This window comes from Sesamum indicum, linkage group LG10 (genome assembly GCF_000512975.1).
Source record: "Sesamum indicum cultivar Zhongzhi No. 13 linkage group LG10, S_indicum_v1.0, whole genome shotgun sequence".
NCBI lineage: Eukaryota > Viridiplantae > Streptophyta > Magnoliopsida > Lamiales > Pedaliaceae > Sesamum > Sesamum indicum.
This window is the reverse complement of record NC_026154.1, coordinates 4,884,114-4,908,497: the sequence shown is the minus strand read 5'-3', so window position 1 is coordinate 4,908,497 and position 24,384 is coordinate 4,884,114. Positions and strand designations below refer to the sequence as shown.

The 24,384-nt window shown below is 32.5% G+C and overlaps 2 protein-coding genes across 4 annotated transcripts; both read right to left on the bottom strand.

Annotated features, from left to right (window-relative positions):
- On the bottom strand, positions 448-15,839 carry LOC105171959 (BAG-associated GRAM protein 1). Of its 2 annotated transcripts, none has more exons than XM_011093243.2 (18): positions 15,408-15,839; positions 12,794-12,844; positions 12,542-12,639; positions 11,015-11,090; positions 9,393-9,521; positions 9,253-9,299; positions 8,174-8,294; positions 7,960-8,076; positions 7,618-7,647; positions 7,413-7,512; positions 6,577-6,683; positions 4,036-4,179; positions 3,838-3,942; positions 2,786-2,932; positions 2,643-2,696; positions 2,405-2,465; positions 1,068-1,129; positions 448-975 (listed from the first exon to the last, which is right to left on the bottom strand). In XM_011093243.2, exons 1-18 carry the CDS (start codon positions 15,606-15,608, stop codon positions 859-861), a joined length of 1,767 nt encoding a protein of 588 aa, XP_011091545.1. In that variant the 5' UTR covers positions 15,609-15,839; the 3' UTR covers positions 448-858. The 2 variants fall into 2 exon arrangements, with proteins under 2 accessions (XP_011091545.1, XP_011091547.1); XM_011093245.2 differs by having other exon boundaries at positions 12,794-12,863; positions 15,408-15,544.
- LOC105171960 (pentatricopeptide repeat-containing protein At1g62930, chloroplastic-like) lies at positions 19,298-21,762 on the bottom strand. Of its 2 annotated transcripts, none has more exons than XM_011093246.2 (2): positions 21,493-21,762; positions 19,298-21,378 (listed from the first exon to the last, which is right to left on the bottom strand). In XM_011093246.2, the coding sequence occupies exons 1-2, from the start codon at positions 21,602-21,604 to the stop codon at positions 19,838-19,840; spliced, it is 1,653 nt and encodes a 550-aa protein (XP_011091548.1). In that variant the 5' UTR covers positions 21,605-21,762; the 3' UTR covers positions 19,298-19,837. The 2 variants fall into 2 exon arrangements, with proteins under 2 accessions (XP_011091548.1, XP_011091549.1); XM_011093247.2 differs by having other exon boundaries at positions 19,298-21,344.

Below are 24,384 nucleotides of genomic sequence, written 5' to 3'. Positions count from 1 at the left end.
CCAACAAAATTTTGCGATTGAATCGACTCATTGGTACTCGGCAGGCTATTAGATTCTCTGCATAAAGGCTCTAATTTGAGGGTGAGCTGAAAACAATGGGAACTAGAGCATTATAGACAGGCGCACAATTGTAATATATCAATATGCAAAAACATATGATTGTATTGGAAAATTTCGTACTAAAACTAGAAAAGATTCAATCAACTAAATATATGTTAGTGTGTTCTAAAGTAACAAAATCTCAAGTACTCCAAAATCAGTAAAAGCAAAAGAAAGCCTACTAGTCATGCAAAAACATTATTTCATCGAGGATTTCCCGTATCCTGGGAACATTATGCCATAAAACTTTAACAACTTAATACACCACCTACAATATTTCCCCCGAACTTGCACAAATTTTCAAATTTATAAGGTGTTACAGATTATGCAAGGAAGAATTCAGAAACATTGATGTAGAATAAATTTATTACCTTTCAAAATTACAGGATAATGTACAGTCAACAGCCACGTTTGATGGATAACTAGTACGTCTCCAACAGAAAGGGAAGGAACACCATATTAGGATACAAATGCTTGGTTTCAAGAAGATGGAGCCATATTTACTTGGAAAAAAGAGAGGTTCATATGTCTACACTATAACTTAACTGTAACCCACATAGTTTTGAGCGCACCACTTTCATCTCTTGCAAGAAAATAGGGTGCAAATAAGCACAGGAAACGGAAATTGAAAACGGATTTATAATTGACAAGTGACCTCAGCTGTCGAATAAAGTCCAATACTACAAACACCAGATGCAAAACTGTGAGCAACTTGAAGCCAGTGACTGTGGGGAACAGATTGAAGACTTGCATACCAGTTTATCTACTTTCTTGAGCGACAGGAGGTGATCCTACATTTTCAATTTCACTACTAGCTGTCTTCGACTGGATATATGAGCGTGCTATATCTAACATTATCTCCACCTCTTTTTTATACTGCAAAGTATAGTCGAAATATATATTTAGAAATAGAATTCAACTAATAAAAAAAATAAAACGAATGAAAAACAGGAAATCAAGAATCGTACCTCATTGATAGCACCTGATTTGATCTTGGATTGCATCACACACCATTTCTTGAAATGGGCACCTGTAAGGGTAGTGCAAATTTCAGAGCACATAATTACATGCTGTCACAAAATTGGAAGGATCAAGACTCGCAGTACCATTTACAAAGACATAGGAAAGATCAAAAAAGGAAAAGCACCGGAAGCAATAACTTGTGCATAATCTTTATAAGAGATCTAGGCCAAATTGTTACCTTATTCAATTAAGAGATGCCAACAAAATAAAGTGGTTCAAGATCTATCTTGCACACCAAACAGATGAACAATTGTCTATAGCGTGAGGCAAGAAGACAGTGCAAACAACTTGCAAAGAGATGGTGAAAAAGTTTGACCTCACAGCAATGGCTTATAGGTTTTGAAGATGGACAGGACCTAATTGAATATTGCTAGTAATTAACTATAGTGTGATTTTCAATGTTAGCATTGGCAGAAATAACCATAAAAACTGATGACACAACAGAAGAAATTTTCAAGGGTGTACTCCCGTATCGGAATGATTGGAATCCAGAACCTCTTGTAGCATCCAAAGAGCATTGGATGTCCTCTCATACGAAAGTTGGCAATTTCTATTACAGGGTAAGTTTGCATTACAGCTTTATGAACATGAAAACCTAATACGACGATATGGTGTTATATTTTGTCAAAAGAAACATGTTGATATTATTATTGAACCTATTGCCAAGGACCTCTTCCCAAGGACATGAAATTCAGTGGTCAAGAAATGTCATTTGAAATCTCACAAGGCCAATCTGATGCTGATTTGTCCTTAATTGGCTGAATGTATAGCATTACATCGTATCCTCTGACAACTTTGCAGTTTCTAAAAATTCAGTTATTTCCTCAATTGTAAACACAAATCAGTCTGAGAAGGATTTCTAGAGATCAAACAAGGGGGGAGCCGTCCAACTTCTTCATAAACCATTGCTTCACTTCCTCATTTCTTTAAACTTAGCGATTTCATTTATGTTCCCATTTTTACCTATGCGGAAAATTCAGGGTGCAGCAGCAAGAAGTTTAAAAATATTTTGTTGTCAGATCCACACTACTCACTTATCAATTAAAAGGTCACAACCCATCCACATTCGAAGAAATCTAGGGGAAGTTTTCTAGTTGATCATCACAGATTATGATAAGCAGGGGGCTCCTCCATTTTCGCCCGGTCAATTTGGCATTGCTAGCATATCTAACATATACGACTTCAACAATTTCCATAACCAAATGACAAGCATCCAAAGCATCAAATGAAATCGATCAAGTTCAAAATCATAAAACGAATTTAAGCACCAGCAGACACTTACCAACTTTAATATTCAAGGTGCACGAAGAAGAGTTTGACTCCAATGACCACCTGCAATGAATCTGATTCACAAGGCATGTCAAGTCAAAGAATAAGGACAACATAAGAAGATGGGTTTTGCATCATTGCTTATCTATCTAATTAGATCATCCTTAAGACATAAAAATTATACATACACGTAATGCTATAAATATATTTATCAAGATTAGACTGATAAAATGAAAAACCATAGTACTAACCTCAAAATATGATCCGAATGGTACATCATGTGCCTGTTGTACAGTCTCAAACACCTAAACACATAATTGAAAAATAACCACATCAATGCAACCTGACCAAACCAATGACAGAAATGTAACATCATGACAAAGTTAAGTCTCACCAGTGTTTTCTTATCCGCTGACAGAACAGCATGTTGCCACTCAGTCATTGCTGTATCTGGAGGACACATTGGACTGTTGCACAAGGATCTAAAAGTAATTTCTCTGACTTGACCCTCATATTCATCAGCAGCATGCCACTGACCTATCTGAAGTTAGAATGACAGCAAACATAAGATAACTAAAACACAGAATTCCATTACAAAGATTTCAAAGGTTCTAATGAGTTACCCTTCCTTAAACAGCTTCAAGAAATTACATGAAAAGCGATAGAGAAATCCTTTAACATTTTCATAAAAGAATTTCATGTCAAAGTCTCAGTTGCATGGCTAGGAATTCATGTAGGTTAAGGTCATCCCTTGACCAGCAGTTGATAGACTGCAGTCCGCTACTAGTTTGAAAAGCTTTAAGTATAGAACTGAAGATGTAGCTGCAAGCATCAACACGCTTCTACATTTTGTGAAAAGTATAATGCATATACTTTCAATTTCTTGGCCAACACTTCCCACACATCTGGGTTTCTGTCGATAATTATGGAAATTTTTATTTCTTTCTAACATACAAGATAAGAAAAGCATCATATCAGTAATTCTGGTATATCTGTGTTTATCCAGAGCAAAAGTGGTTGACTGCCCAAGATGCTGACATAGTCAGGGTATGTCAGGGTTCAGAAAGAAACAGAATTTAGCATTTGTTGGTCTTAAGTATCTGTACAGTTTATTAGATGTTTACTTTTCCTTTTATTTTCCTTTGTATGGGAGGAGGACTTCAGCAGGCACAAACCTTGAAAAGAGAACTGAAATTGGTGCCTTTCTGGGGCTTCAGTAAATATATGCTCAGCTGTGTTCATTTACAAAAGATTTAGAGTACTGAATGTTTTGATTATTATAGTGTTATTTCAGGATTGATTGCAGGCACCATGATAATGGAAAGTGCATGATATACTTCATCATGAAAGCCCAAAACACAAATTATGGTTCGAACTCATTTAGACAAAGTATAAAATTTGTAATTAGAGGTGATCAATAACCAATCCTTGCACATTTTTACTTACTACGAGGTTAGTATCCTTTCGGACACTACGATACTCATTTATGAAGGTTGAACCATCTTCTAACAAAAATTTGAAAAATTGCTCCACCGTGCACGGAAAAACGTCCTGCAAGTTAATTTGGTAAAGAAGAAAAATAAAATTAACATGTTCCGAAAATTAGACATCAGAAGATTAAATGGAAAATGGGAGTATATTTACATGATAAATTTCAGAAAGCACTTCTTCCTTGATGAACGGTAGGTACTTTTCAGTCTTGACAGCGCTCTCCTCAGAAATCTTAGATTGCCTTCTACTGCCTCTGATAGAGCTACTATGCGCACGCAATGCAGACTGTTCCTTCTCCTGCACCCAAATGAAATAATTAGATACATATGTGACTGAGCTACTCAGACCATTCAAAATGCAGACTACAGAGATTTTGTATACCTAAAAGTTAAGAAATTGCCACCTCCTCTAACATCTTTATCACTAAAAACTCTCTCTCATAATCAGCAAGCATCAAACTAAATTATCCAATGCATAGCATACTAAGATCATTTCTAACCTAGGGTCTTCTATTCTGATAAAGCATCATAACAACAACTTATAGCTCCAAATGAACAGAATTCATCCATGCAAGAGGCCAAAGTGGAACAGAGTTAGAGCTTGTAATGGACTTTAACGTTACATTGATTTGAACTCATGCTCAGCTCAGTTTTGAACAATCCCACGAGTCACTACTCGAGTTCTGTAAGTTTTCTCAGCCACCTAAATCTTGAAAACTGTACTATGTACTTGAGATTTATCAAATAAAACCACATATCACACCAGTTTCCAGTCATAAATTGGCAGATGGAGTTTATGCCTGCTGCAACGAGAACCTAGTGAATGATGGAGTTCGGGGTGCAAGGAGAAGAAGTTTGACAGTGTGAGGTGGAGGAGTTTGGCTGTCCAAGAAGACTACAGTGGTGCAAGGTGATGACTTTGGCAGCCGGTTGCAGCAATTCTGCAAGTTAGAGATTGGGGTTTCTCTTCAAAAGGGGAAGGAAGCAACTTGGGAAACTGAGCAAGAGTACAGCAACTCAGATGGGGTTCATGATGGGGAAGACACATGGTCTAATCAACTTGTGCGTGTTGATCATGTTTGAACTTATTCTTAGTTGCTAATTGCTATTCAGATGAAATGATACCATTATATAATATATAAAATCATAATTGGTAAAGATGTAGCACATATCCATAATGTTGTATAAGTAATTAAACACGGCACAATAATACATTTAATTATAGAGGCATATAAAAATGATGAAAAAGAACAGCCATTTTAAGAGTATGTTACTAATTTGGTAAAGAAAGCCCTTATGTTGGACTAAATTATATTAGAAAACATTCATAATAATATATTTAAACATTAAAAAGACATTTTCTAGAAATAACATGAGAATGTTTATAAATTAATACTAAATCATGGTGATATCATCAATGCAAATTCTTATGTTAATTAGTTTCATAAAAGATACAAAATATAGAAGAATAACCAAGCAATACTTGTTCACATTATAGGTCTATATACTAGAAGATATCATCAAAAGCACATATAATTTTTGAGATTCAAATGCTATTATCATATATCATGTTAATTTATAGTTTTGTAAAACTTTACGAATTTATAACATAAACAATAAATTGTTATGCATATTTATATGCCTTGGTAAAGAATATACACTCACAAGATAAATATAAAAAGTTATTATTATTTGTTAGAAAATATCATTTTTCAAATTCATTTTTCCAGGAGATATGACAATAGCATATAGAACCTATTAATTCACAAGACTATAATGGATGGGGAGTTGATATTACAATAGACCAAGAAAATCAAAAGCATTAATTAAATAAATATTTTCAAAAAGATTACAAAAATTGCTAAATTACTGAGGGAGCTTATTTAATGAAAATATCCAATTACAGCTATTATTCAAAATTTAAAAAATAAAAATGAGATATTGAAAAGTATATTGCACATTATTTTTGTATTAACTTGATATAGAATTGAATGTCGATTTCACCAAAAATAATATAAAAACTAAAAACTCAAAAAATAGAAAAAAGTTCACAAGTCAAACAGATTTACTTGTGCTTGAGTAGACCCCACTCCAGCTCGAAAAGGTTCGAGTACCCTTTTCCTCCCCTTTGACCTTTTAGGTGCCATATTAAGAGCATATTTCTCAAGCAAAATGAGGAAAGAAGTAATTATGGATCAATCCTTGTGTTCAGTAAGAAAAAACCAATTTTCCAATCAATAATCAAGAAATCTTATACTTTGGTCCTACTACCTTTTTATGTTCTTTCTAGCATAGATGTTCAGAACATGTAACAGTATGGGGTAGCCATATAAGTAGAATAGTCCATCATCTAGTAACTTGTAACAGTGATATCCAAAGACAATATATCTCACAATAAAATATAGTTCACTATACCTAATGAAACCATAAAGGTTTAGTTTGGTAACCAATAAAGCAATAAGGTCAAATGCATCAAGAATATGACTATTCAATTCCAGTGTTTGGGTACCTCTATTTGTGCAAATTAAGGGCTGACATCTACAAGATATCACCTTCCATCCTAAGGCATAAGGCCAGAAGCCTCTAGTAGGCTCTACCATTTTGAAGCCAAAGATTCCTATGTGTTAGGTAGCATTTTCTCTAAAAGTTCCAGTAATAACAAGGAACAAATATTAAACGAAAGCATAGTTCAGACCTTCTTCTCAGCTTCAAGCATGTCATGATAGTTCCTTGCTGCACGTTGTAAACCTCTCAGTGCATGATTTCTGTTCCAGAATGAAGCAAATTTGTATCTGACTCTACCTGAAAGAGAAATGTGAGTGAAGTGGCTTATGCACAGACATCAGCTTCCACAACTCTCCAGAGAGACTAGTAACCAAATTAGTCTTTCAAAGGCTGAAACAACATTAATGGCTCACCCAGAACTAATGGAGACCCAAGAGTTTTCAATATCTCTTTGTTTAGTTCCCAGTGTAAGTGTATATTTAATGTCATCTATAAGATAAGATAATCATAATGGAAAAGGACCCAATTGACAAAGGACATCACACACTACAAATATTTCTGCTTTCTAATTATAAACTTACGACGGGAAAGACCAAAGACAAGAGAACAATTAATGAAGCTTCATTTTCAGCAAAGATAGAGATTCATTATTTAGATGACATTGTTGGGCATCTTGCCATTAATAAGTCATGACATGCTTCAACTAGCATGCATTACTCTTCCTGTGACCTACTCTCACAAAGACAACACTGTATCATGTAATTACAGACCATACATAATGCAAACAAAATCGTCTAACATCACCTCATAAGAACTTGCACCCGCCAGGCTATCTACATAGCTACATCATAACCAGAAAATTCATGATATTAGAAATATCAAATTATTTCCCTTGTGATATGCACAAAAGATTTTAAGTTCTGTTCTGGAAGGACCTAGGAAGTATCCCTCAATTCTCAAACATAAGAAACATCATAAAAAACCAAATCAGGATTTAGAGGAGCAAAAGGAAGAACAATTACTAACCATCAGGATTTCCTAAAGGAGGCACACCATGTCCCCCAGCACCCATCCGAAGAATTATTGTAATAGCTGGATTTATGAATGCATGTTGGCTCCTCTTTATCTGATAATGGAAAACCAAATAAATGTATACAATCATTTCATACTAAAGCAAATGAGACAAGCATATAAGAGGATAGTGCAGAAGGAAAACAAAAAGGCGTTCTACCTCATCTATGTCTCCAAAAGGTATAGTTACCTGCAAAATGAAAATGCAAACAACATCAACAAGCAAAACCTAGAAATGAGCAAACCTTAACCGTAATCAGAAATCAAAAGCACAGTCACAGACGAACAAAAATTCAAGACCCACATATCGGCAAAGCTCTAGAAAGTAATAAGACGCACACTAATTCACATATGCTTTGAGTAGATAGATAACATAAAACAAAGTTCATACTGAATCATAAATGGAGACTTGGTCAGAAGTATTAAGTTTTTCAGCCAAAGCTCCAAAGAGATGCCTCATAACATAACTGAATCTTGAAAAAACCAAACATGAGAAACTAACCTTCATTTGCTTTGAGAAAACGTTAGAGTGGAAGCAGATATGCCATGCTGATACATACATCCGACCGTGATACAAAAACGATCTTTCAAGTGCACATGAATAGCTGTGCTCAACAATCTGGTGAACAGAATCACTATTATCAGGAACTGAATTTGCTAAAATCGCCCAAAAAAAACTAAGGTCTAACCAGTCAAAAATAAGAGAAAAACTATGCCTCATCAGGGAGAAGATTAAAAATTGTTTGTAGTGGCCCGGGTTTCTGATGAACAACTGTTGGTCCTTGTTTGTCTAAAGGCCTTCTTCGAGAATTAGCACCAGCATAGCCATTCAAATCCCTAGCATAAGTAACTAAACAAGTTCAGATAGCTAACAAGAAACATTATGAATGGTAAAAAGAGTTTGTATGGTAACTATCAAGATTGGCGTTTATCTCCGGAAAAATAACGAGAAAATTAATTCTACTAGTTTTACTGCCAACAGAACAAATTAAAATTATCAGCAAGTAAAGCAAATATGATATAAGAAAAATGCTTTATGTGTTCAAAATAATTCAATTGTGCCTACTCTAGAAAAAGGAAAAGAAAAATATATGCAAATAGTGATCATTCTTCAACCCAAGTACTTGTTTAAACATCTTGATCTCCAACAAGCTCGGAATATTATAAAGAGCATGTCATTCTAGCCCAATCTCCCACACTATTTGCCGAACCAACTCAAGTCCTAAATGCTTAAGTGCAAAACTGCATTTCAAACCTTTTCAACAGTTTAGCTGAATGAGTGTATGCTAGGAAAACTGAAACAAGTAACGACAAGAAAGCACACAATCAACATAAAGATAAGGACTGACAGACAAATGCTGGAGGGACATAGATTAAGCTAAAATCGATACTATATGCAAGGACAAGGTAAAGATCTATGACAATTTCAAAGTGAATAGATACAAGAAGCCAAAAAGAGAATAGGAACCACATTCAAGTTCCCAAAAAGCAGAAATTTCTGCATCAAAAATGCCAGCATGCTGCTTAAGTCATAGAGCAACTAGATATTCTTTTATAAAGTAATTCGCTAGTCATAACAGAAAGCAAGGAATAATACAATCTGCAATCCTTGCCACCATAGATTTGAAAGGTCACAATCCTTTGAAAATAATTTTTACATTTTGAGGTTAGAGGAACCAAAGCCAAAGAGAAAACAACCTAGTAAGTGCATAACAAACGCCAAGAAATAAACAAGATAATGAAACAAAGCACCATGGAGAGAAAGGAAAAGTATAATTGGCAAGCAAAAAATTACCTGGACGAATTCCTCTGGAGTTTGTGTGTTTTAATATGAAGACAGACCTGAAAAAGAACCAAAAAGGGCTCTTCAAAATCACGGCAACAACCAAGTAAAAACTTAACTTGCAAAACAGGAACATAAAAACAATTTAATACCTGCCCTGATGGACTGTCCAATGTATACCATACAGCACCAGTATGACCTTCATGTTCAACAGGGATCCTCACTGAACCAAGAACAGCACTTTTCCAAATTATATCCCAATCATATATTGTCACAATTATCTGCCCATACGATTAGATAAAGAATTAGCTCTAGGAAAAGTTAACAAAAGGGAATTAGCTGTTAGAATTTGAAGTTACATGTCCCTTCATGCAAACATAATAAAAAGTGCTTGAAAATAATTATGGTTTTTTGTTTGCTTGGTTAGTTGCCAACCTGGCAAAATATTACTTGATTAAAAAATTCAGGAATGAGTTTCTCAGTTATGTATAGACAATTCAGAAGTAGGATTTGGGTTTTAGGCTTCTAATATCTTTTCTAGAGCTTTGAGTTTGTTTATACAGCCACAAAGCAGATCTGTCCTTAGGGGTCCTTATACTCGGCTTGACATAAACTGTAGGTAAATGTTCTGAAGTGCGCAATTCATTTATGCATCTATCAGGGCCAGATGGTCCACAATAAGGCAGTAATTAACGCAGAAGTTCAATATAATTGGAAAGGTAACAAAATGAATCAGCACAACTTAATAAACCTAATCAGCAAGAAGGACTGCAAGGGCATAACAGGACTCCAGAAGCCACACGCATGCTATTAAATACCATAAGACCTGCCAGCAATGTAGGTATTTCAGAACAAAATGATGTTGACTAATATGTAGGTATATTCCATATATGCATGTGTTTATCTGGTGAGACGATTTTCATATTGAAAAAGGTTTTCCGATGAAAGTTCTTAAACCGAAAAATGGCTGACAAAAGTTCAACAGACACAAAGTCTTTGCAAGTAAGATCATGTTTCACAACACTGAAATTCCTGATAAAAAATTTGATTTCTCTGAACCAAGTTGCAGCTGCATGTTCAAGGAATTTGTGGCATTTGAGGCCTCACTTCTACATGCATGTGACTGTCGTGCAATGTTAATTTGATGATTTTGTTCCGAACAACAAAATCGAGCACCAGCACATTATTGCACTTCAAAGCAAAGCAATAGAAAATGGGAGGTAAGACATTCCAGTATACACTAGTCAACAATCGCAGAGGTTTATATCACATAAATCAGAGGAATTCTACTGGACACTGGACATGTAGAATTACAAAAGATAGAATAAGTATCTATTAAGTTATTTAATATTACAAATTGCAGTTACATTATGTCTGTTTGCTTGAAGAATTATGTATGTATAGATAAATAATATTTGAGGAAGTTATAAGAGAAACTGTTGGCTAAAATAACCCTGAAAAAGGCGATAGCAAGGAGGGATGAGAATAGCTGCTCTACAGACAAAAAGAGAAGTACAGGCTGCCTAACATGTCATTCTGAAGCCAGCTGTCATATTACAGACCAAAGACAAAATTATTTAACTGTATATTAGTACATCGATGAAGCAATATATAAAGCCAATTAAAGGGAGCCAGTATGAAGTACAAAGCATGGCATAAAAGATCTTTTTTCATGAGATTTATTGGTGAATAAGCTGCAATACATCCACAGAGGGAGCCCAAGTGCACAATTATTTTTGCTATTTAGCCAAAAGTGACCATGTAAAACAACTACCTCCACAGGAAGCTCATCAACAGAAAAATTGAACTCCTCCCCCCACATGGGATTTCTTGAGCCCGGAACCATAGAACTACAAGAACACAAACTTGAATCTTAATTGGTGTCTATCTTCATGAGAGTTATATAAGGTAAATAGAAACCATGAGAGAAAGTACAACTGTCAAACATGAAATGTCCTTGATCATTAAATATAACTAATGCTGCTCTAAACTATAAGCATCCTAAATAGAAATTAGCATATATAACTCTCTTGGACTATACTTCTAATCAGACAAATGAGTAAATTTCTGAAATGCTGGCCAACCTCTGTTGGAGATGAAAACTTCTCAAAAGCTATAAGCAAGCTAAAAGGAAGTTAATGTCTAGAACATCACCTAACCTTCACATTAGGTTACACAGCTCAAAAATGAAGAGAAGCCTAAATTTGAAGTTACAAAGATCTAATTCACATGAGCAGGGAGCAGGTGGCGGAGCACAAGTAGCAGCAACAAACTGAAATTTTTTAAGAGTGAACTTCCTTGAACATGTAAAAATAAATAGAAAAATATATGTATATAACTATAAGAGTGAACATCTTTTAACAGCTCACTTGCATGCAATTAAATATGTGACACAAGCCATGCTATATGTTCTCCAACAGCTTAAGCAGTCTTCAACAATTAACTTAAAGAAATCAGCAAATCCCACTTTTTTCAAATATTGAAACTAATTTGAGAAAAGGCCAAACTTCATAAACAAGGTATCTATATGAAAATTACATAAGCTCCGAAACATAAGTAATAATCCAGAACCCTGGTGACCTAGTCATTTATCAGCGATGTCTTTCACTTATCCTCATCACACCTGAATAGCAGGCAACCTTCCATTACTCTTCATTCCCCCTTCCTTCCCACTTTTTCCTCCCTTCATTTCTCTCCAAAAGTGCCTTTTTCTTCTCTACTTTTTCTTCTCTACTTTTCCTGCATCACCATCCCCTTTTCCTTATAGCTTGTGAACTTCTTCCAACTAAATTGTTTTTCCATGTATGCTATCATCTGGAGCTGTGGATCACCATCAGCTCATTTAACATGCTTAGCCTCTCTTTGAGACCTCTAGACTAATTGCAATACCATTCCTACATTTAAAAACAAGTGTAAATCCCATTACATCTCAAAACTAAATCAAATCTTCAAGTTCCAGCATGACAGAAGTATGTTATTTCGTATTCAAATTTGCATCAACATTAAATGTCACAGGACAAAAGGGATACTTCCATATGCAGCAAAATCCAAAAAGAGATGTGTCACAAAGTCATCTGTTTTAAACAATAATACCAAAAATAACAATTAAAGAAAGAGAGAGACACACACACAAGAAATGAGACAAAAGAAAAAATAAACATCATAAGCAAATAGGATCACGAAGACTAGCTAAATTTCAGAAATGTCAGGTAAAGATGAAGTGGAAAACAAATGCATAGGCTTATTTTAAAAACCATTTGTTGCTTTAGGACAACACAGGTGCCAAATGAGATGCAATCACCTGAAGCGCTTTTCTGAACCACAAGTGATAATTGCATAAGGATCTGATGTGCCATTTAAATTTGCCCCAATAAGATTCTTTGCTGCTAACAGCTCCACCTGAAAGTGACACTTGCTATTGTAGGGTCAAAAAGTTCATGGACATGGTTGTTAAAACTTGCAGTTTAATAGAAAAAGGAAAATAGGGAACATTGAAGAACCATAAAATATCTAGCAAAAGAAAAGGCCACTTGTCAAAATTTCGTAAAGTTACCTTAATTAAGTACGCAGAATTAGTTTGAGGATCCATCTTAAACTGGCCCATCTACAAAAGAAGTGCAGAACTGCATGTCAAGCAAGTGGAAGATTACTCCAGATATGCATATAAAAACAAAGCAAAATAGCACACAGAAAAATAACTTGATGACTAAGCACAATGACAACATCTGCAAATAAGAAACTTTCATGAGTCAAAACTTCATAACAATCCATCAGCAAAAGTAAGTCCTATGGGGAGAGAATTTAGAAAACTATTTATGAAGAAGAACCAATATTGAAATCCAAATATAACATCAATGTTTTTTCTTTTAATTAATACTAATTATCTAAAAGATTAGCAATTAGTACAAGTAATTTTTGCAATCGATTCCACATATCTAGCAGGTAAAATGTCAGAAAGAATGACCAAGTAATTATGATACGTATATATTATAAACAAAATTATATGTAGATTACATTGGAAACTAGAACAAAAACTATTGGGCACTTCTCATAGGCTGCCGAGTAGATAACTTTGGCTACAAGAACCAAAGGGACTGGAACACCCAAAAGCCACTAAAGTTATACACTCATTATTCAGTATTATAAGTTCAAAAGTAGATCTAACTTCCTCAAGGCAGATTGAGTATTCAGTCAAACAAATTGTAGAGAAAAGATGTATAATAAACCAAAAAGTTGATGTGGCTTCATTATCAGTTACCTTTTTTCATGACTTGCCACATTATGTACCTATGTTCTTCTTTTCACCATTGGCCTTCAATATTAATGAATAACCATTGCTTAGGAATGACTTTATAATATGGTTAACCATAGTTTTATGGCAATGCTGGCTAATAAAATTTTATAGAAGTTGATAATATCATTAGGCAGCATTTAATCCTAGCGTACTCACAAGTATGTTTTATGAGAAACTTAGAAGTTAGATACAACTCTAGTCATTTATTTCCTATACAAGTCAAACTGTATAAGCTCAAAACACAAAAGCAAAGAAAGGCATCTATGAGACTAAGCTGTATGTACCAGAGAATCCGAGCAAACATAAACGACGAAATATCACCTAAATTCACCTCTAAGACTATGCGACTAACTCATTTCATGCCATGTGGTCATGAAGATGTTATAGTTCTTATTTCTTAACTAGAAGTGGTTACAAAAATATAAATACAGTGCAGAACTTCATCACATCGATGCAATCTCCAAATACCAAGAAACTCAAAAACACCATCAATTTAATACCTTTAGGGGGGGAAGAACCAACAACAACAAGTAAATAGAGAAAGGAAAATGCGCTTACTAAGAGATTAGGTACTGTTTAGGCAACTACTTAAGGAATCAGTCAGATAAATGGGAATGAATAATGATAAGCAATTTAGATATATCATTTGCATGTTTCTTTCTTCATGCTAGGGTGCTGTTATGCATAATGCTTCATTCTCTGGTTTCATACAGTCAACATCAAAAATTAACTTGAACCAATGGATAAACTACCTTAAAAATAGCCACCACCTAGCCACAGACTGACAAATTCTTCTATAACAAAGTGGATTAACTAAAACTTCCCCATCTTTCCCAAAACTCATCACAATAACTTGATCAAGAAATTAATCTAAAATCACAAAAAGAAGAGGGGGGGGGGGGGGGGAGGGGGGAAGCCCGCGTCTGAAAGCAATTGGTTCTGTATGTCAACCAACAATGTATAATTTAGATGGAAATATGCACCCAATTAATAACTCAAATAAATGGCAGAACATATCAAATGAACCATAATTCATCACCAGTACACAAGAGACCTGGAAAACTGTGCTCCTTGACACGGAACTAAATAAAAGAAATAAAAGCTAAACGGAGAAACAAAAGCTTCATCTCAATCAAAGCAAGAAAATCACTATTGAAGATCCAGATTGTGTTGTACATCCATATAAAACTCACATCCAATTCTCAGAAAACTGTACCATAATAAACTAACTATTGAAAGCAAGATTATGCAAAATAGAGAAACAATATTTAAGTGTTAAAAGAGCAAAATTTCCTAAACTCAGTACTTAATTACTGAATTGACCTTTAGTAAATAAAACTCTTCGCTGGAAGGAAACACCAAATAGAATCCATCATGAAATTACAGACATGTAGATCAAAAATATCACTATCAAAACAACAGTCTTGAATCAAATTAGGCAGTAATCTATGACACTGGCCTTGTCTCTAACATAAATCACATACTACAGTAGAAGCAAATTGCTATAAGGTACAGAGAATGGTCGACTGATCACACAAACTCACAACTTTCAGTTCTCAGAAGTGCTACACACGGTCGGTGAATTAATTATTGATAAACTAAATGTAAATTAATAGATAATAAACACGACTGAAAAAAACAAAAAACAAAAGTTTGACAACAAAGAAGCAGAATTTCCATTTTATCAGTGGTTCAGTTTTCTAATTGACCCTTTTAGTCATCAATAACTAATCCCGCTGCATTAACTCTACTTAGAAGATTTCTTAAGCGACAAAATCACAACAAAATAAAATGATCGCGGTACGACAAATACACGAACCAAAAATCAAAATCAAAGGTAAATTCAATTCGGCGGAAGAATTATGGAAATGACCTTATCTTTGTCGTTAATCATATCCGCACCGCCGCCCAAGCCATCCCCGAACGCCCGATCATAGCCGCCTCCGCAGCCACACCCATCGCCACCGAGAGTGAAGAACCAGTAAGCCACCAACACAAAAACCGCCGCAGCCAAAGTGACTTGCACCTCCCACCAAGACGGCAGCAGAAACTCCATAGCCGTATCCACCACCATCTTTCCTCCCAAAAAAAAAAACCTCCTCGACCTGCACGAAGCGTACAAAAAGTTCCACCAACGAAGAAGAAACAAGAAATTCCAAAGCCTGTTCAAGTCAATTAACACGCAGATACACACTCACTGTGTGTTCTCGTGTGCATGATACATACAGACAGGTTTTTGTGTGTATGTATAGAGAGAGAGAGAGAGAGAGAAACAGTCATAGAAATAAGGGAGAAAACGAGGCAGGAAATATACAGAACGTTGAATTAAGCGTTGATCATTATTATTATGAATAATTTAAGGGGTGCTGTAATGACCAAAATGGGTCTTTGTGGGTGAGGGTAGTCGTGTGGTTGGCGTGTAATAAGAGGTGAAAATGGAGGGTGTTTGTTGGGAGAAAGGGATCAATAATTTGTTTGTTCTGAGGAGAAATTAGATAAAGAGAGAGCGACGTACGCAGAAAAGGACACTACGGAGAAGTTACGGCGCAATTGGGACTAAGTCGCACGAAGCAAATGCGCGTCTGAGAGCAGTAGGACAAAAGCGTCAAAATCAAAAGCCAACCTATTAAAAAATAAAATTAGGGTTTTAGGCACTTCTAATAAAAGTTGAATACATCTAATAAGGTGTATAGGGATAGGGATATTTGGGCTCATCCAAATAAAATTGGATGATTATTCTCAGGATTAAATGCACTTTTCTTTCTGAATTATTCTTAACTAGTTGTTATTGTACATGGTTTTCTGTGTACATATAATAAATAATTATTTATATTTTAAAATATATTATAAATAAAAATAAAATATACGAATCTACACATTCACATTTTAAAAATAAAATAAATTAATTTAGCAATATTATGAATACAAAATATTTTGGGATCGTTATTTTACAAATTATCGTTTGTGAGTGAAATTTTCATATTGGAATAAATAGATAGTTTAGATATATAGATTAAAAGAAAATTTTGAGTAGGGATGATTGAAATACGTAAGGATATTTTAGGTAATTTATAAAATTAATATCGCAGAATAAACAATTATTATTTGTGAGTAAAAATGGGATTATCCTTTTTACTGTGTATAGTTGGAGGGAAAGTGGGTGTTTAATAAAACAAAGTAAAAACAGATGTATAAAAATAAGTTTGGTATTTGATTAGGAAGAATAGATGGGAAAAAAAGTAAAACTTGATGTATATGAAACCTCACTAGAGTTCAATTTTGTTTGTATTCAAAATTGAACGAAAAAGTGAACGTATAAGACTAAAAAAACAAAAATAAATACATATTTTGTTTTTATTTATTCTATTACCCATATATATAATTTTTTTTCAATTCTTTTATCATTCCCGTTGATAAATTCAGGTAAAATCTTTTAAAAAAAATAAATAAATAATCAATAAAAGTGTTGATGTTTGAATTTAATTTCTTTATTAAAGGTATTGGTGGTAATTTTATTAATTTAAATTGAATATTTTAGAATCAATGAACAATACTTGTTTTGATGAATTTTTTTATTAACAAAAAATATTCTTATCTTTGTTTGATAAATATTTTTTATTAATAAAAAATTAGTTTATTCTTGTTTGATGAGTATTTTTGTAATAAGATTTTAAATTTTTAATATTCTAAAAATTATTTTAGTATAATATTAACTTGTTTATTTTCTAATACAAAATAAAGAGAAATGGTTAATCAGTAAAATTATAAAAATCAGTCTTTTCTTCTGAATCTATTTTCCTTGTATCAGACAGAAGAATTGTTTGAGATTTACTCTCCTTCCAATCATATCAAACAACTTTAAAAAAACTATGATTTTTTTCCTCCCCTATGCTTTTCACTAACCCTCCCCTTTTCACTTTTTCTTTTCTCCACTTGAATGAAACGAACTCTTAAACTAACAAATACAACACTTGTCTTTTGCCACTAAATATTTGGACAATATTGTCCTTATATATATATATATATATATATTTGTAGTTCAAAGGATTTCTTAATTGAAGAAATATATTTTAATTATAATAAATTGAAATATAATTAGTAAGTTAAGTAGTTCTAAATTTTATTATATTTTACGTACTCAAAGTTAAGTAATGAATGCGTACAATAAGTTAACAAAAAAAAACTTTTGAAAAGTAAAAGTATAAATATATATATATATAACACAAATACATAAGAAATATGATATCTCAACACTCTTATATGCTTTAAAGAAATTAACAATCTATATGCTTAACTTAAAGTTAAACACTTTTAGGAACAAGATGAATAAATATAGGCGTCATACTTTAAAAAAAATAATATTCATAAAATGGATATGTAATTACTATTCTCTTTTATCTAAAACATTAAGTAGTTATAACTTAAATTTTATTGTCAAATAATAAAAAGTTTTACATGAAAGTCTTATATATATTTGTTACACTCATTCTTTACTTAGCTTTAAATATGTCAAATGTAATAAAATCTGAAATATTAAACTTACCAATTATATTTTAATTTATTGTAATTAAACTATATCTTTTCCAGTTAAAAAAATTAGTTGAATTTAAAATACAAAATGCTAAAAAGAGAAATTCTTTGAACTACAATTACATATTGGTGATGGGACATGATTGACTTAGGTCACCCCGCTGCAATAAAAATAATGTTAATAATTTTAAAATTGTCACTAAAAATATATTTATTAAACAAAATTTTATCACTAATATAATTATTAATGACAAAAATCATGCATAGAATTATCACTGTAAATATTAGTGATACATTTATATTGTAAACACAATATAGTAATTATGATTAATTTGTTGCCCTTATATATGTGTCATTAGATGTTTTTTTAATGATAACTATATATATAGATTTGTTGTTGTTATTTTTTTTTTTTTAAATACAACGATGTCTCTATAATAAGCAATAAACTATTACAACACTCGATACACAATATAACAAGATTTCTAAACCAGTCAACGACTTTAGGTGGAATAATAAAACAACATACACGTACTACTACAAAAATAGACTAACGCCTACATAAGTAGGATTGTCACTGTGAATCTCATTTCCAGTAGATAAACTATTGTCGCTTGAAAGTATAAAATTAATGGCAATATTAAAATTTTCATGTGATTTCTTTATTCGTGATCTTCTTTTTTTTTAACTGCCTGTAGGTTCTATATTAATTCGCTATATGGTATTATTTACTTTTCATCCTTATATTTATAAAAAAAAAAAATCACCATTTATATTACTCCATATTTTAAAATTATGACTTTTGAAATAAGATTTTGGTGCCTTTTTTATTAATTGGGCAAGTGGAAAATTATAGTTGTAGCCTTTTCCACTTGTATTATTATAAGGAATTTTTTTCATTCTAATAAATGAATTAAATCTAGATATAATTATCAGGCAAACAATAATTATTAAGAATAAACATTGCAATGGAAAAAGCAATAATCAATAAGAGTAAATATAGTAATGTGAAAAGTATTTAATATGAATTATATTCACATAACTCACAAAATCACCCCTAGAAATATTAATATAATAAGGTTCATTTAGGCAAATCAAAAAAAGAAAGAAAGTTTAGGGGGATTGGCACTTTTATATATAATAATAATATAATATATATATATAACATAATAATAATGTAATATATAGATATAGATATAGATAGAATATAAATATAGATATAGATAAGGGGCTCCTCTAATCACAAGATATCATATCTCCTCAGCTGGCATCCTTTGTTTTTACACATAACAAACTCAAATCCAGACCTCATCAACACCAGGAGACTCTCTCAGATAACAAAGATGAAGAATGCCAATCCAGACCTCATCAACACCAGGAGACTCACTGAGATTGCATTAACACGAATGCATATAAAATCAAGATGTGGCCTACACTTCAACAAATTGTCTCATTGAAAGTGAGAATTATCGTAACCAATACATCACTGTAATGCGACAAGTACATATAAAACATAATAAATGATTCAGTATACGGCACATAGCATCAGGAACTTCCAGGCCAAACAATGTAAACCAGATGCTTCATGCTGAAACTGGTGCTACCAAAATACCTCAAACAATCAGCATCATTACCCTCCAACACAATGTTTCACATGTCAGATGAATGCAATGTCGTTGAAACAGATTTTTCAGCAACAAACTTGTTTTTATTTATTTGGTGGTATATTGGTAACCTCGCCTTTCTAATGAGCAACAACGCCGAAATTGATATTCACGGCTTCAAAGTGATACTTGAGAGTCCTCGTCTACACATTTCATCCAAGAATGTCTTTGCCTCAGAAAGGTCGTTCCTATTAAGCAACCCCCTGATTATAACACAGTAAGTCACACTATCGGGTGCACAACCACTTTTTTCCATTTCTTTAAACAAACATTTTGCTTCCTCTGTAAGTCCTTCTTGACAAAGTGAACCAATAATGGTTGTATATATCTGAACGCTGGGTTGCAAACCTTTCGAAGGAAGGCCATTGAAAAGATTTCTTGCAATCTCAAGTTTTCCATCCTTGCACAATCCATGGATGAGTATACCATATGTGGTTATATCAGGGTTAACACCTTTCTCTTCCATTATCTGTAGTAATGAAAATGCTTCACCAATCTGCTTATTCATGCACAAGCCATTCAACAAGGTACTGTAAGTTACTAAATTGGGAATTAGCTGCTGAGCTTGCATATCTTTAAAAAGCTTCAATCCATGAGCACATCTACCTGCACGAAATAATCCACGTAGCATGGTGGTATATATAATGACATCGTAATCTAACCCTTTATGAGGAACTTCGAGGAAAAGGCGCCAAGCTTCCTCTAACTTTCCCTTCTTGCAATATCCATTGATCAAGCTATTATAGCTCATGATAGAAGGCTTCAAGCCCCTACCTAGCATGGAATCAAGTAGTTTTCTTGCTTTATCAATTTGCCCAACCAAGCTGTAACCATCTACGAGAGTAGTGTACGTGACAACATCAGGAGAAATGTTTCTTTGCATCATAATTTCAACAACATCTTCAGCTTCTTTGACCAGTCCTTCCTTGCAAAATGCATCTACCAATATACTGAAAGTAATCACGTTTAGAGATATCTTGTAATCCACCATTTTAGTAATTAAGTCTTTCGCCTCTTTCCATCTACCGAAATTGCACAAACCCTGAAGTATAGAATTATATGTGACAATATCGGGTGAAATGCCCTTGTCAATCATTTTGGCTAGGAGCTGGAGCGCATCATCAACCATACGATCCTTGCACAAACTATCAATTACTGTGCTATAAGTTTTAACATTAGGTTTGAAGCTTGTCTTTTCAAATAACCGAAGCAAATCATATGCAGTGAGAGTGTGTCCAGCTTTGCATAGCCCATTTATCACAGTAAGAATAGTAACTTCATCAGGTTCACAGAGTTTCAGCCTCAATAACTTTTTGAATAATTTTTCTGCCTCGCCGACTTTATCACCTAAAAGGAGCCCTTTTATAAGTGTGGTGAAAGTAGTGACATTTGGCTTGTAACCGCACTTGAAGAAGCTGCCCAAGATAGCAAATCCAAAGTCTACTCGATTGAGAAGGCAATGGCAATTAACCACGATATTCAATGTATACTCGTCTACAGGGGCACCCGATTGACGCATTTCGTCGAATACATCAAGGGCAACACGGTATTGTTTCATCTTGACAACAACATTCAACAGTTTGGTGAATTGAACAACAGAAGGCTGTGGGCGCATTCTGAGCATTTGACGAAACAGGAAAACAGCATCATCTACATCATGAATACAACTGAAATCTATTCTGGGGTTTGGAGAAAAGGGCATATTCTTATGGGTGAGATTATGAAAAGATGAAGAGAGAAAAGAGAGTGGAGAAGTTACAGTACCTCTCTTGTTTGCAGCAAATCCTCTACGAATAACAGCCAATTGTAGTTTTTTCATCTTGACAATAGAGGTCAATAGTTTATTAAACTCAAAAACACAAGGCTGCGGGCGCATTCTGAGAATTTGACGAAACAAGAAAACAGCATCATTTGACGGATCAGATGAATCGCAGAAGCAGCCCCTTTCCACCCATGAGCTTCTTCTGTGCAGAGAATTCAAGCAAGAAAGGGAAATAGTTCAAAATTAAGGCAAAATTATGTAAATAATATAAAAAAAATAAAATACAAAAGTAATATAGTTTTGAGACTCTTAAAGAATTAGCCATTTTATTAAAAAAAAAAACAAAATTTTAGAGGCACCGCGGTCTCGTACCGCGGTGCCTTTTTTTATTTAAAAATAAAAACAAAAATTCAGTTGCCATTTTCTATATATATAAAAAAAAAAATCTTGAATGTTATTGTCCCTAAGAATTGTGTCTATTTTATCTTCAAATAAATAATATACATTATTTATCAATTAATTCAGATGGTTTATCAATTTAAATGGTTAATAATATGGTAAATTATATTAATATTTTTTGAGATTAGATCAAATTACACAAATACCGTTTGTATTTTTTTATTAAAATTATTTTTTTCTATAAAAATATATTTTGATAATAATAATAATTTTTTGTTCGGTATCGTTACTCCAATTAAGTTACACGATATAATTGCTATCAGTTTTAATTTTATTTCTTTTAAAATATAAATAGGAATAAATTGGCTCCTAAATATTTTAATTGGTCATTTACCTTCTTATTATATTACATTGTTTTGAAAAATAATAAATTGATCTAATTATTATACGGCTGTTAAAATCAGGGGTATTAGTGACAATTTTCAAATAATAAAAGGGTATTTATAATTATACCAAATTTTAATAGAACTCGCTGTAATTTACTAAAAAAAACAAAAGAAGAAATGAAAGATGATAATATACATACACAATTAAATTATTATTCAAAACGACGTAATATAATAAGAAGGTAAATGACCAATTAAAACATTTAAGAGCCAATTTATTCGTAACTTATATTTTAAAAGAAATAAAATTCAAACTTACAACAATTATATTGTGTCACTTAATTGAAGTAATGATACCGAGCAAAAAATTATTATTATTATTAGAATATATTTTTATAAGAAAAAATAATGTTACTTTAATAAAAAAAATACAAATGGTATTTGTGTAATTTAATCTAATCTCGAAAAATATTAATGTAGTTTACACATATTATTAACTATCTAAATTGATTTACCATCTGAATTATATTAATTGCTAAACCATGTGTATAATTAATTTGAAAATGAAATAGACATAATTTTTAGGGAAAAAAACATCCAATTTTTTTTTTTTATATATATAGAAAATGGCACTGATTTTTTGTTTTTTTAAAATAAAAAAAGGCACCGGAATACGAAATCGCGGTGCCTCAAAAATTTTATTTTATTTTTTAATAAAATGGCAGGTGCCTAATTCTTTAAGAGTCTCAAAACAACATTACTTTTGTAATTTTATTTTATTTTTTATATTATTTAAATAATTTTGCCCAAAATCAATATTGAATTAATCACATATTGATAAGATCAATCAATTTTACTTTAATTTTTATTCATTTATATGGTGTTAATAAATTAATATTGAATTAATCAGATATTGATAAGATCAATGTTAGTACTTTTAAATTAAAATAAATTTATAAATTCGTGTTTGTGCATTACACTAAATATATTTTAATGATAAAAATATTGCACGTGATCGTCGAACCTACTGTTTTGGTATTCAAATATCAAGTCATATAATTTGAGAGTTAATGAGGTAATTCTTTTTTTGTCTTTCCATGTAGTAACTCTATTTCATAGGGGTGATAAAAAATAAAAATTAAAACCGCCCAAAACCATCCAAACTAAACCGAATCCGGACTGTTTTTCATGATCTTTTTTTCAAACTGCAATCTAAATTTGGAGTAAAATCGCGCGCACTATTAGTTTGATTTTAATTTAGAATTTAAAAAAAACCGCACTGCACCGCTATATATATATAATTTTTTAAATTATATATATAAAAATTTGATAAAATAATTACTTTTTTAGAAGAATTTTATATTCGAATATATAATCCCAAAATTCATATATTATCAAAGATCCACATTCAAAGCCTCTTTTTTAAAAATTTATATTTGGATTTTATACAAAACAAAAGTATATTTAATTCTTTAAACCCATTTAAATTTTAAACTCATTTGATGATCGACCAATTTTTCATCCATTTTATTTCCCTTATTATTTTTTGTCCCCCTTTTCCTCTTCTCTCTTTTCTCTCTTACTGCCTTTTTTGTTTTGTCTTTTTTTTTTTTTGGTTCACTCTAAAACCGACTCTTGACGGATTAAGTGTTTTCTTATTGAATATATATAATCTTATATTTTAATCTGCTTAAAGTTGTGGAGAGTGTTGACTGTTTATGATGCATAATATTTGTTTTTCTTGCTTGCTACATACAAGATTTTTTTATTTTTGTTAATTTTAACGTCTTATTTTTATTATAAGTATTAAAACTGTTAAACCGCCAAAAATCGCACTAAAATTCAATTTGAAAATAGCTTTAAAAAAACAGAGATTGCACCGTGAACACCACTACAATTTCATTCCTTAACCTAACCTTAGGTCCAACATGTTACGCCTGTCAATTGGAGTATTGACCCAAATCCAGACCTAAACCCATTTTGATAATTATAACCCATATCTATACCTAATCTTTTTACATTAGATCCAGACTTAACCGCACATCTATAGTAATAATTTTTTTGGGTTCGGGTAGTAAAATACCAGTTGGAAAATTTTTAATATGAAAA